This window comes from Geotrypetes seraphini, chromosome 2 (genome assembly GCF_902459505.1).
Source record: "Geotrypetes seraphini chromosome 2, aGeoSer1.1, whole genome shotgun sequence".
In the NCBI taxonomy this organism is placed as follows: Eukaryota; Metazoa; Chordata; class Amphibia; order Gymnophiona; family Dermophiidae; genus Geotrypetes; species Geotrypetes seraphini.
In genome coordinates, this window is record NC_047085.1 from 5368130 (window position 1) to 5383113 (window position 14984).

General features: G+C 43.5%; 1 protein-coding gene across 4 annotated transcripts in view; it reads right to left on the reverse strand.

Annotated features, from left to right (window-relative positions):
* The window catches only part of WDR97 (WD repeat domain 97), a 197391-nt gene that overhangs the window by 151985 nt on the left and 30422 nt on the right, over positions 1–14984 (reverse strand). For all 4 annotated transcript variants that reach the window (XM_033934237.1, XM_033934239.1, XM_033934238.1 and 1 more), the window contains exons 4-5: positions 10420–11003; positions 10134–10255 (exon numbers count right to left, since the gene is read on the reverse strand). In XM_033934237.1, the coding sequence (XP_033790128.1) occupies positions 10134–10255; positions 10420–11003 (706 nt within the window). The remainder of the gene's footprint in view (positions 1–10133; positions 10256–10419; positions 11004–14984) is intronic.

A 14984-nucleotide genomic window follows, 5' to 3' on the forward strand; every position in this document is an offset into this window, starting at 1 on the left:
TCAGCTCTGGAGTTTGTGTGTGTGAATATTTTTGAAATAATATTTTCTGTAAATGTTTGATTTCATGAGAAATGCTGAAAATTAAACCTGCTTATGGGTTGTTGAGCTGAGGTGTGAAGGAGGATGCATCTGAGTTTGTATGAGTTGCGGGTCAAGAGCTTATCCGAAACCTGTTAGTTCTCATGATTTATTGAGATTTCTAAATCAAGTTTGAAGGTGAAAGTGGCCTTCTCCGAAATCCTCCCGGTGCCGAGAGCAGATGGAAAGAGACAGGATGAACGCCTGGATGAGAAGATGGTGCGACGAGGAAGGACTCGACTTCGTGCGCAACTGGACGACATTCTGGGGAAGAAGCAGATACTATAGAAATGGGGGAACTGGAAGCACTAGCAAGACGAGAAGAACTAGATATCATTGGAATAACCGAAACTTGGTGGAATGAAGAAAATGAATGGGACACAGCACTGCAGGGATACAAACTATACAGAAGAGATAGAACAGGGAACAGAGGGGGAGGGATTGCCCTGTATGTTCAAGAAGGAGTACAGTCTAGCAGAGAAGGGATGATAGACGGAAAAGAAAAACTGGAGTACCTCTGACTAAGGATCCCTAACCAGATCGGAGCAGACACAAAAATTGGCCTCTATTATCGACCCCCAGCACAGACGGAGGAAGCAGACGCAGCAATGAAAGAGGAAATCAACTGTGAATGTAGAACAGGTAACGTAACAATCATGGGAGACTTCAACTTTCCAGGGATAAACTGGAACCTGGGAACCTCAAACTGCGGCAGGGAAATAAAGTTCCTGGAATTAATAGGTGACTGCTTCCTAGAACAAATGGTGGGAGAACTGACAAGAGGAACCACAACCTTGGACTTGGTCCTAAATGGCATAACTGGGAAAACAACAGACGTGGAAGTCACGGTCCCGCTAAGGACGAGCAATCACAACATGATCAATTTTAAAATCGGCATCAGAAAGGGGAAAAGAACCAAGACTCAAACCACAACATTTAACTTTAGAAAAGGGAATTACGACAGCATGAAAACCATGATTAAAAAGCGGCTCAAGAAAAGGACAGCCGAAATCAAAACTGTCGACCAAGCATGGTCCCTACTAAAAACTACCATCACCGAAGCACAAAATCTCTATATTCCACGGATAGCCAAAGGAAGGGGAAAAAAACGAACAAGGGAGAACCAGATTGGCTAACTAAAGGGGTGAAGGATGCGGTAAGGGAAAAGAGGAACTCGTTTAAAAAATGGAAATGCGAACGAACAACGGAGGCCTGGAACAGTCACAAGGCCGACCAGAAGAAGTGTCACAAGGAGGTAAGAGACGCTAAAAAGGTTTATGAGGAAAAGATAGCGCAAGAAGCTAAAAACTTCAAGCCCTTTTTCAGATATATAAAAGGGAAAAAATCAGCAAAGGAGGCAGTAGGCCCTCTCGATGATCAGGGAGGAAAAGGGTGCATCAAGGAAGACAAAAAGATTGCCGATAGGCTAAATTCATTCTTCGCGTCTGTCTTTACCAAGGAGGATACTGCATCAATGCCCAAACCAGGGAAAATATTCAAGGGGGAAATCAAGGATAGACTCACCGCAGTAAAAGTGGACCTGGACATGATATACAATCAGATCGATAGACTGAAAAGTGACAAGTCCCCTGAACCGGACTGAATTCACCCGAGAGTACTAAAAGAACTTAAAGTAGAAATCAGAGAGCTCTTACAATCCCTAGCTAATTTGTCAATTAGAACCGGGCGAATACCAGACGACTGGAAGATAGCGAATGTCATTCCAATCTACAAAAAAGGATCAAGAGGAGATCCAGGCAACTATAGACCTGTGAGTCTTACATCGGTTCCTGGAAAGATGATTGAAGCACTAATCAAGGACAGCATAGTGCAGCACCTGGAAAATCATGACCTGATGAGAGACAGTCAACACGGCTTCAGGAAGGGGAAGTCATGTCTGACGAATTTACTTCAATTTTTTGAGAAGGTGAACAAACAAATCGATAGCGGAGACCCGGTGGATATAATATACGTGGACTTCCAGAAGGCGTACGACAAGGTTCCACAACACATGCTAGGCTCCTGAGGAAACTACAAAGCCATGGAATTGAAGGGGATATACTAAGATGGATAGCCAATTGGCTGGAGAGCAGACTGCAGAGGGTAAGCATAAATGGGAAGTTCTCGGACTGGGAAAAGGTGACAAGCGGTGTGCCCCAGGGCTCGGTCCTTGGGCCAATCTTATTCAATATATTCATAAATGACCTGGAAGAGGAAACAACGAGTAATATAATTAAGTTCGCAGATGACACGAAGCTATGTCGGTCAGTTGGATCACAAATGGACAGTGAAGAACTCCAGAAGGATTTGAACCAACTAGAGAAATGGGCGGAAAAGTGGCAGATGAAGTTCAATATAGAAAAATGCAAAGTGATGCACCTAGGCACGAAAAACAAGAAACATGAATATAAAATGTTAGGTGCGACATTGGGCAAGAGTGAACAGGAAAAGGACCTGGGGGTATTGCTAGACCGGACCCTGAAACCGTCAGCACAATGCGTAGGGGCTGCAAAGAAGGCAAATAGGATGTTGGGCATGATAAAGAAGGGAATCACAAGTAGATCGGCTAAAGTCATAATGCCGCTTTACAGAGCAATGGTCAGGCCACACCTGGAATATTGTATCCAACACTGGTCTCCCTACCTAAAGAAGGATATAACCCTGCTGGAGAGGGTGCAGAGGCGAGCCACGAAGTTAGTAAAAGGTATGGGAAACTTGAGCTACAAAGAACGCCTAAGAAAACTGAGCTTGTTCACCCTTGAGAAGAGAAGACTACGTGGGGATACGATAGAGACATTCAAAATACTAAAAGGATTTGACAAAATCCAGCAAGAAGCATCGTTATTCGCGTTGTCAAATGTGACTCGGACGAGAGGTCATGGACTGAAGTTGAAAGGCGACAGGCCCAGGACAAATGTCAGGAAGTTCTGTTTCACACAACGAGTGGTGGATACTTGGAACGCTCTCCCGGAGGAGGTTGTGATGGAGACCTCCATTATGGGACTCAAGGGCAAGTTGGATGCACACCTTCTTGCAAATCACATTGAGGGATACAGGTAATCAAGGTCTCATCTGGAAACACCTAGTTGGGCCTCCGCGTGTGCGGGTCACCAGACTTGATGGACCAAGGGTCTGATTCGGTGATGGCATTTCTTATGTTCTTATATATTTCAAAGGAAACATGATAAGAACTTTTAAAGTTTGTTTCAGAATTTAAACTGATGTTTTGTGAATCCTGTTGCTGGGAAACAGATAATTTTAATCCCTTTACTATGTTAGACCACTGATTCAACTCAGATTGACTAATATTATGGGTGTTTACAGAAAATATGTTGCTTATAATTTAGTTTAGTATTCATCTGTTTTTTTCTGCTACAGTGCTGGAGTGCATTCCTAACATGCTGAGACCTTAACCAGTATACATAGTTGTGTAAGCTTGGAGAATCTGAAACTATTTCTGAAAGCTAAATGTTCTTCTGAGAACAGAAGGCCCTAAAACCTTAAAAGCGATCTCTTGTTTTATAATTCTAAGAAGTTCTATAGCACAGTACAGTTTCCAGTCAGTATTCTTAATACGAGATTAGCAGGCTCAGTGTGAGGAGACTGTGAGATAATTAATGAGGAGTTTCATTATTTCTGAATCAAAAATACTTGTATATACAGATAAAGCTTAGGTGGTTCAGATATTGTGTAAATGTGTGTGTTGAAACTCTGTGAGCTGATTTCATATCTGAAGCATTTTTTTCCCTGGCAGGGTTAGCTTAGGGATAAATTATCCATTCTTATGCAAAATTATGTCACTGTTACTAAGCTGCGGTAGAGGTTTCTACTGTGGCCCGGGGCGCTAAATGCTCCGACACTGCTCTAACGCTCATAGGAATTCTATGAGAATCAGAGCAGCTTTTGAGCATTTCAAAGTCTGGACTGCGGTAGAAACCTCTATCACGGCTTAGTAAAAGGGGCAGTTAGTTAGAAATATGTGGCCTTAGCCTAAGAAGACACTAACTTTAGCCTGCATTCATCTAGGGAGGTTAGGATTTTGCTTCCTTTCATTTTTTTCAGATAGGATAGTAGCAAACATCTGAATCTTCAGAGGAGCTGCTGGTTCCAGACAGGTGGCACGATAACAACTCAGCAGTATTTAACACATATACACTTTTTGTATTTTATTGAACTTTGGGACAAACACTGGTTTTAAAAGAGTCACCTAGTCAAATTGTTGGACATATCTATTCAGTTTTCTTTCACCTTCGATTGTTACTGGTTGTTGATTTTTTAAAATTTAAGTTGAAACAAATAAATACAAATATTTAAATGTTTAACCTCTGTGTTGGTGTGAATTGAAGGAGAAACCTATTGAAACATCTGACCGTGATTATAGCATGTCATACATTTACAGCCTCTTTTACAAAGCCACGCGACAACGGCCCTCTATGGGCTTCGGGGCCATTAGTGCGGCTTTGTAAAAGAGGCCGTTAATTGTAATAATTACATTGTAATGTAATTGCATCACTTCACCATTAGGGGGTCTTGCGCTACTAGTCTAAAGGCAGGTCTAGTTCATAATGTTTTCTGTCCATCCAAAGGAAGTCATTTTGCTATCCATTATTGTCATTAAATGTTAATTAAGTAACGCTGCCCAGGTCACACCCCTGAAATGCCTCCTTTGAGAATGATTTGTTTTTAGTGACTATTAGACTTGGGCAGATTCTTTTTTTAATTATAAAATTTAAATTTTTTGTTGTGTGAAACATGTACATTTGCCACATATGCCATTTTTTGGGATGATTTTATTTTGTTTTATGAGCCCTAAATGTTTGAATTACTTATTCAGCCTTCTGGTATTAGCTGGTTATGGCCTTGGTCCCTCAATCAACCGATTCGATTGTGTATCCACTTTCCACTCCATGGGGCTTGCACTGAACACAGGGGTTTTATGTAAGACCAGTTTCGGGAAACATGGTTTGAGTGCAGGAGGTTGGCGAAGGAGGTGGGGGCTAAATGACCTCTTCATCTTTCCTAGATCTGTTTTTCTTTACTTCCATTATATTAATATCAGACCTTATTACTGTATATTGTGATAGGGGAACAACATCTAGCAGTAAAGAGACCTCACCAACGGACCAGCCAAGGATATAAAAAGCAGCTGTCAACTAAAAAGCTACAAAAGAAAAAAAAAAAAAAAAAAAACCCAGGAAGCTTAAGCACTTTAAGAGCTGGGGAAGGGGCACTGTCAAATAGACGTCAAGGATAGGCTCAGGAATAATCTAAGGAAATACTTTTTTTACAGAAAGGGTGGTAGATGCATGGAACAGTCTCCCAGAAGAGGTGATGGAAACAGAGACTATGTCTGAATTCAAAAGGGCCTGGGATAGGCACGTGGGATCTCTCAGAAAGAGAAAGAGATTATGGTTGCTGCCAGTGGCGTACCAAGGGGGGGCGGTGCGCCCCGGGTGCCAGCCCTAAGGGGGTGCTCCCGGCCTTGCCGTTCAGTCCCCCCCACCCCCGAAGGACCGCTCGCCCACTGACCTTCCTGCACCACCTGTGAAGCAGCCCGCAGCAGGATCGCGAAGTCAGCGTCAGCGATCCCTGCGCTGCTTAGGCGCTGCTTCCTGCGCTGCAATCCCGCCCCTCCTCTGACATCAGAGGAGGGGCGGGACCATGGCGCAGGAAGCAGCGCAGGGATCGCTGACGCTGACTTCGCGATCCTGCTGCGGCTGCTTCATAGGTGGTGCGGGGAGGCCAGGGGGGCAAGCGGTCCTTCGGGGTGGGTCGGGGCATCAGGCCTTCAGGGTGGGGCAGGCAGGCAGGCCTTCAAGGGGGAGGGGGAGACAGGCAGGCAGGCAGGCCTTCAAGGGGGGACAGGCCTTCGGGGGGGTGCAGACCTTCAAGGGGTGCAGGCCTTCAAGGGGGGGCAGGCAGGCCTTCGGGGGGGTGCAGGCCTTCGGGGGAGGTGTAGGCCTTTGGGGGGGTGCAGACCTTCAAGGGGGTGCAGGCCTTCAAGGGGGTGCAGGCCTTCAAGGGGGGAAAGGCAGGCAGGCCTTCAAGGGGGGGACAGGCCTTCAAGGGGGGGACAGGCCTTCGGGGGGGTGCAGACCTTCAAGGGAGAGCAGGCCTTCAAGGGGGGGTGCAGGCCTTCAAGGGGGAGACAGGCCTTCAAGGGGGGAAAGGCAGGCAGGCCTTCAAGGGGGGAAAGGCAGACCTTTAAGGGGGGACAGACCTTTGGGGGGGACCATGATTTAGAAGTACATGGAGGAAAGGGGGTGTTCAAAGAGACGTGCATATGCCAAACTTTGGGGGGGGGAAAGAAATAATGGGTCTGAAAATAGAGGAGAGGGAGAGAGATGATGGACCATGGGATTTAGGGAGGGAAGGAACAGAAAGGGAGAGAAATTGGACACAAGGGAAGGTGTGGAGGAGGGATAGAGATACTGGATAGGAGGGTAATTAGGAAAAGAAAGGGAGAGATGGTGGACTCTGGGGTGGTGGGGAAGGAGGGAGAGATGCCGGATGAAAGGGCATTTAAGAAAAGGTGGATCTGTGGAGGGAGATGAAAAAAAGGAAAGATACCAGACTTCCTGGGAAGGGAAGGGAAATGGAAAGGGAGGACAGAGTTGGCAGATGGATGGTTAGCATGCAGAAAGAAGGAGACCCTGGCAAGCAAGTTATCAGAAGAAAACCAGAGCCTTGGACCAACAAGATTTGAAATATAACCAGACAACAAAAGGTAGAAAAATTAATTTTATTTTCTGTTTTGTGATTATAATATGTCAGATTTGAAATGTGTATCCTGCCAGAGCTGGTGTTGGACTGCAAACGTGAGCTAGGATTTAACAGAGAGAGGAAAAGTCCTTTTTGTTTCTTTATTTTATTTACACCACAGCGCCAGTGTGGTTAGGAGAAGCCAAAGGGGGTGAAAAAGCTATAAAACCCACCAGGAGTTTTGAAAAAAATCACCCAACTGGGCAGGAAAATCGAATTGAAAAACCAATTCAATAGGCCAGGGGTGTCCAATGTCGGTCCTCGAGGGCCGCAATCCAGTCAGGTTTTCAGGATTTCCCCAATGAATATGCATGAGATCTGTGTGCATGCACTGCTTTCAATGCATATTCATTGGGGAAATCCTGAAAACCCGACTGGATTGCGGCCCTCGAGGACCGACATTGGACACCCCTGCAATAGGCTGAATCGAATCAAAAAAATTTTTCCTGAATCTGGCAGCATTAGTTTGCGCTACTGTCTTAGACTTTAGGACCTGGGATTGGGGAGAGATGGCATCCTCAGTACTTTATAATGCAAGTGAAACGAGGATTTGCTCAGACTTTTGAAGGGTCTGCAGAAAAAAAATATTGTATAGGCCGGGGACTTGAGACAGCAGGAAATGGGAACTTTTCTTCCTTCTATTTTTGTGAATGGAAAGGCTGAGGATGTCAGAGAGTTCAGTTAAAATGTGTGCTTTATAAGAAAATATAATAATGTGTTTTATAAAGTTTATAGCATAGCTGGCCTACCCAGTGAGGTGTTCCTAGTGGTGATGGTGGCAGCGTGTCAATGTGTTGAGAGGAAGAGGTGGTCTGGGAAATTCTGCTGAGCAAACTCCGGGCCCATTTCCACCCCCCAGTTAGTCCACTCCACTCAACTGGTTCACACACTGAGTGGGTCTTTGGGTGTTGTTTTGGGATCTCTTCCAGTGGTTTATCTCCTTCTGGTCCAAAGAAGGAAACTTTGTTATCCTTAGCATTGACCTACAGAATATGTTTGTAACAGCGCTGCTTGTGTGGCATTAGGCTATGTAGTGGTCGAAAGAAAAAAACAGACCTTTGCACATTTTTGCACTATATGGTGGGTGTATGAGGAGATTCACATTTCCTGCACAGCTAAGTCCATGTGAAGTTAGCAAGGTCTCTGTTTGAAAGGAAAGATCTAAACTTAAAAATGAAGTGGCCAGAAGTTATGGTAAAAGCAGATAGTGTAGCTGGTTTTAAGAAAGATTTGGACAAATTCCTGGAGGAAAAGTCCATAATCTGTTATTAAGACATGGGGGAAGTGTCTGCTTGCCCTGGATCGGTAGCATGGAATGTTGCCACTCTTTGGGTTTTGACCAGGTATTAGTGTCCTGGATTGGCTACCATGAGAATGGGCTACTGGGCATGATGGACCATTGGTCTGACCCAGTTAGGCTCTTCTTATGTTATGTTCTCATCTGTAGGGGCCTTTGTTTTCACTTCTTATTTTAATGTATTTTTTTTCTGGGAACTTATCAGTGTTTTTTATAATGGGAACAAAAATGGAAGAGAATTAATGTGTGTGGGATGAGGGGGTAACTAATTTCTTCAGCTAAATAATTCAATCCACCTCAAACAGACATAGGAGAACTCACGCACCATTCACACACCCTCCAACCAAAAACGTCAAAAGTAAAAAACTGTTCGACAACCTCCTAGCCATTCGAGCTGCAACACTCGACCCCCAACTCTACAACCAATTGATATCAACCACAGACTGCAAAACCTTCAAAAGAAATAAAAACCCTTCTATTCAAAAAACACATAAAACCGAACTAACACAATCAGAACTGTCCCAAGCATCACCTGCAACTACTCCATATGTACTTCTGATGTCATGACAATTCAGACATAATTTATGTTATGTTTGGATTAATGGTTACATATATGAGGTTCAATAAAAGAAAATTTTCACTGCTGTTTCTATTCTGACCATTTATTCTGTTTCATGGTCATTACAAAAAATATTTTTTTACATAGGGGGAGGGGTGTCAAAAAATGATGGGCCCCGGGTGCCACATACCCTAGGTACGCCACTGGTTGCTGCGGATGGGCCATTTGGCCTTTATCTGCCATCATATTTCTATAACCATAAAGCTCTATGACCTCACAATGCAGGTGTAAAGAGCCTTAGCCAATAGGAAGAGGAGATGCAAATGTTAAGAGCCTTAGCCAATAGAGAGAGGAGGAGATAGTGGATGTTGCAGATGGGCAAACTGGATGGGCCATTTGGCCTTTATCTGCCATCAGATTTCTTTGTTTCTAGGTACACTCTCCTTCCCCTAGCCTATTGAGGACAGGAATCCATTCACAGTGGAGGATGTCAGTTCCCCTGGAGCCATAGAAGCTTTGGTGAGTGAACTGAAAGAGATGAGAGTTTGAAAAAATGATGCTTGAATGGAATGCAAAGAGGTGAACTATCTTCTCTCTTTTGGTTTTTTAAAGTGCAAAAACAGTCATGACGTAAAGGATAATCCATGAGTGGTTTCTTTCTTTTGACTAGTCTGAGGGGAGGGGCTGTTTAGGATTCTTCAAGCTGTGTTTCAGACAAAGTAGGGTTTAAGCACTGTATAAAATATTAATTCCAGAGCTGAATCAGTTGACAGACAACTTATGAGCCAAAAGGTTAAAGGATATTTTTGAACTTGTAAGAACTATGTCCAGACGGAAAGTTTTAGCAATCTTGCCGTGCAAATGTCTTTAAAGGACCAGAGTAGCCTTGTTGCTGTGAAGAAGCAAAGAGAACTGGTCCCATTAGGATATTAACTGCAAAGGCCTGAAGTGGATGTTGGAATTAATTTGCATATGTGCTTATTTACATCATTCTGTCCTTTTTCTGTTCTTCTTTGGACAAGAAAAGAGATTCTGAAAGCTACCAGAACTGAGAACTATCTGGAAACCTTTCAATAGTTACTTCTTTATTTTATATTTGAATATTTGATGTTGAACTGAATTTCACCCTAGGAAAAACAGGGAGTGAAAGGCTACTACAGCTGAGAATTCCTCTATCTTTGTACAGTAGAGCTGAAGCCTTGACCCTTCCGCCATGCTGGGCCAGTGGCTGGTACATATGACAATATACAGGATGACGTGAATGAACAAGAGTCTCTTGTGAATTAGAAAATCAAAGAAACAAATTTTTATTGCTAACATTACTCAGCTCTATAAACTGTTGCACATTCTACTCTGTGCAGCATCAGACCCTCTTCAGGACTTTTTATAACCCACCAAACTGTCATCTTGGAGCTCCGTGCCCTCTTCAGGTCTTACCAGTGTGTCCTACAAAGATGTTTTCAATTTCCCACCTCTCATTCCATATCTTAATAGAACGATCCTGGGATGATGTTGCGATGCGCCTTACAACTTTCGAATACACCATACTAGTGATGGGCCTGAGAGAGAGCACAAATAAGTGAAGCAAATAGCTGACAAGCTGTATTAGCATCCCTGTCAGATAACATGTTGAGTCCCCCCCACCTGCAACCCAGTAGGCAGTCCAAGAACCCAGAGTACGTGCTTTTCATAGGTAAGTTACACCTACCCTTTGTTGTCTTACCTCAGGTGGAGGTCCTTCATATGTTGTACTAGCTTCCCATGTCTGAGGCTAATCAGCGCCATCCCATTTCCAATAACAGCATAACAGCTCTGGAGCTCCCAAGTACTTTCCTTGAGGAAGAGACGGCTGATAACATCCGTACTACAAAGGCCATCCGATATCACTTTCAGGCATTGCAGGTTGTGGAAGCCAAAGTGCCACAGACACAGGTTGCCAGCCCCGGCTGTCAGCACTTTGTTCAATCTGTCATTGGAGATACAGCAGCTGATGTCCTTGGGAGCTTTGATGGTAAATATCACCTTGAACTGAGCGTTAAGCATCATGAAGTAAGTTGGATTCCATGCCACATATGGAGTAGTCCGAGAGGTAAAGAGCAACCCAGTGATGGGGACTGGAGCTTGGATGTAGCCTAAGATCTTCCCATCAGACGAATGGGTGTAGATTCTTCCACTGCGGTCTAAGGTGATCCAAGACTTTCTGTCACTGTTGTAGATCATCTGAGCGATGGGGGCCTGTAAGCGACTGTGCCTTTGGTGCTCAAGACCATGGATTAGGTGTTGGGTTTCCATGTCTTCTTTTCTGAACTAAAAAGAAGAATCACATGTAAGAAATCAGCTAGAATATGACAAACAATAATAACCCAGGTCCTCTTGCATCAATTAAAGAGCCCAGAAGTACGTGGGAGAATCCCAACAAGTAGATAAATTTGATGCCAGCTCTCCCTAGTGATAAGCAGTGCTTTGATGAAGTCTACCTTGCTAATCGTGGTGTTCTGTATCTGTATCTTAAGCACTGTGTATTATGGCCCTATAAACCCCTGTAGTTTTCCATGATCGTCTTATGGGCTGTCCTTATTTGCTTGCCTGGCCTCCCACCCCCACAAACACATTCTGAGTAAACAGCAGAATTCCCCTTTTCATTGAGACAGCATTGGTGAGAGAATTTACCTATAAACAGCTAGGTTGTGAGGATTTTATTCGGTGAGGAGAGCAGTGTGTCAAGGAGCAGAAGTGCTCCACGTCCTCATGGTAAAGTTCTCAGCCCAACTGAGAAGAGGACGACATGGATATGGTTCAATCAATGATCTGAAACAATGTCAAAATATAGAATTTCATTTCTGCAAATTGGCACTTAAGGAAATAAGATACAGTGACAACATTTATGAGGTTGGTTGCTTGGGTTGAGAACTTTTCAGCACTCCCACATACTATTTGAATTTCTGCTAGGTACTTGTAACCTGGATTGGTCACAGTTGGAGACAGGATAGTGGGCTATTCTTATATGAGCTGAGTATAGGACAATTGAGTCATTGTGACATCACTGATGAGGTTGGCTCTTAGGCACCAGTGGAATGAGGCATTACGACATCACAATATGAAAAGTTCTCAGTCCAACCAAGAAGAGAATAATATGGATATAGTTCAATCAATGATCTCAAAATGTCTAAATATATCTTATTTCGTTACGTGCCAATTTGCAAGTCTTCTTCATGGAGAGGGTGGTAGATGTCTGGAATGCCCTTCTGAGGAAAGTGGTGGAGAGAAAAACGGTGATTGAATTCAAAAAAGCGTGGGATCAAAATAGAGGATCTCTAATTAGAAAATGAAGGATGTAAATTAAAGAACAGACCTGCGTGGTCTGGGTCCCATTTATGGTGATTCGGTGTAGGATGGGTTGGGAACTCCACTAATATGGAACATGAGGATGTTACTGGCCAGACTTTATTATTATTATTATTATTTTATTTCTTATATACCGCCAAAGCCGTAGTAGTACGAGGCGGTTTACAATAAAGAAGGGCTGGACAATCAGCGAATAGTTACAATCAGTGAATACAGATACAACAAAGAATCAGCGAATGCGGTTTACAACAGAGAAGGGCAGGTCAATCAGCGAGATGTTACAGTCAGCGAATACAGATACAATAAATATGCGAGTGCGGGGGAACGTGCGAAATATAAGGGACAAAAGTGGGTGGGCAGGGCGAAGGGTAGGGAAAAAGAACTTGGGGAGCAGGGAAGGGAGGGAGGGAGGGAGGGCTAGGTTATAGTTTAGTTTTTAATAATTTCCTGAAGTTTATGTAGGATGAGGAGTGCGAGATAATTCTGCTCAGCCAGTCATTTAGATGACCTGCTTGGAAGGCAAGTGTTCTGTTTAGGTGACTTTTATATCGGCAGGCCTTTAGAGTTGGGTGGTTGAAGAGGTGGGCTCTGCAGGTGGGCCTGGAAGGGCAGTTTGAGAAATGGGGAACCAGGTATAATGGGGCCAAACCAACAGATACAGGCAAACTTGAATTGAATTCTTGCTTCCATGGGTAGCCAGTGGAGTTTTTGGTAGTAGGGGGATATGTGTTCCCATTTTTTCAGCCCAAAGATTAGTCAGATTGCCGAGTTTTGGATGATGCGGAGTCTTTGAATGTTTTTTTTTGAAGGACCCCAGGTAGACAATGTTGCAGTAGTCGAGTAGGCTTTACGGTAGATATCTAATCTAATCCTTAGGTTTGTATACCGTTCGTAGAGCTTGGCACGGTTTACCCTGCAAATGGGATGGTTGGATAGGCTGGAGTGAGCTTGGACAGAAACTTCAGCATTTGGAACCTAGGACAATACCAGACTTTACCGTCTACGGCCCAGAAATATCAAAGAAGAGACAAGTTAATCTAATCATGTATTTTTTTAATGGGCAGACTGGATGGACCTTTCAGGTCTTTATCTGCCGTCATTTACTATATTACCATGTTATCAGCTACAGTGCAAAAATATCACTCAGAATTTAGGAAGTTGGTTGGTTGGGCTCAGAACTTTTCAGCACCTCCTCATACTATTTGAGTTCCTGCCGGATTGGTCACGATTGGAGACAGGATAGTAGGCTGTTCTTATGTGAGCCAAGTATAGATAATCCAGCCATTGTGACATCACTGATGAGGTGGGCTCTTGGACATTGGTGGAATGAGGCATTATGACGTCACAATCTCAGCTCTAGTGACCAGACCTAAAGTCTTCACACTACAAGGGGGTGCTGAAAAGTTCTCAACCCGACCAAGACGAGAATGAGGTGGATATATTTCAATCAATAATCTGAAACAATGTGAAAATATAGAATTCTGTTTCTGCAAATTGGCACTTAACAAAATAAGATAATACTTAATGCTCAGAATTTAGGCAGTTGGTTGCTTGGGCTGAGAACCTTTCAGCACCCCCATACGATTTTCTTTGTTTTATTCTCGGTACTAAAGGACCAGAGAATTTGAAAGTGACCTGGATTCCTGTCTTAGCCTCATTGATGGACCATTGCTCTGACCAGTAAGGCTATTCTTATGTTCTTACTCACTTTCCACATGTCCACATTAAATTCCATCCTCAGCTCCTCCCACAATTTCTTACAGCCTGCTTGTGATTGAATGACTGAATAATTCTGTCTGATTCAAGTTCACATAACTTTATTGCCATGACAATTTTACATATGCTGCAAAGTAAGTGTAGTTACTTACCTGTAACGTAGGTTCTCTGTGGACAGCAGGATAGTCAGCCACATATGGGTGTTGTCCCAACAGCTCCCAATTTGCGGATAAGCTCTCCAATAGCTCAGAGAGATTTTTTTTAAATTTTGCCCGGGCCCCACTGGGCATGCCCGAACCCTACCCATTTCCCCCTGCTTCCCCCTAATCCCCAGTCTTTAGTTTCCGCCCGTTCCCATCGGTCGGATTTTCTACAGCTTTTATCAATTAAGGTTAAAGAATAAGAAAAGGGAAAAGAGACGGAGATAGCAGAATAAAAATGACATTGTACAGAGAAATCAAGTCCAATTCCTAGGCTCTGGTTGGTTTGCATTTCCTCCATGTTTCTCTGTTTTGGGACCAACTTTGTATTTTCCACAGCACAGAAAGAAATGCATTTCTGTTTCTGTATCTCTAGCATTGCATTGCACGCAGAGTCTGGCTTCCAATTTTCTATACTGTTCTCCCAGGGGAGCTCAGAATGGCTTACATGAATTTATTCAGCTACTCAAACATTTTTCTCTGTCTGTCCTGTCCTGGGTTAAAAAAAAAGTGTTATCTGCATCTTTATTTCTGTAGTCTGTGGCCATTTATTCTGCATTTACTGAGGGTCTGGCTGTATTTTACATGTGTAATCAAGGTCTGATATTCTGTGTAGGAATCCGAGCAATCCAGTTTATACAGTTTTCCCAGAATCTGCCTCCCAATAGATGCTCTAGGGTACGTTGAAGTGTTTGCTTGTAGAGAAAATTGTTGCTGTTTGGGTTCTGGATGTTTAATGTTAGTTTTATAGGAAAAGATTGTTATATATGTGTTATTTCTACAGGAATCCAGGCCTGGGTCTCAGCCTCTGCCACCTGGAAGTCTCTCTACCATCTAAAATTAAACATGGTCAAGACAGAGCTCCTTATCTTTCCTCCTAAATCCACCTCTCCTCTTCCTCCATTCTTGAATACTGGGTGAAGTTCTGGTTGCTGTATCTCAAAAAAGATACAGCAGAATTAGAAAAGGGATAGGACAACTTCCCTATGAGGAAAGGCTAAAGCGGCTAGAACTCTTCAACTTGGAG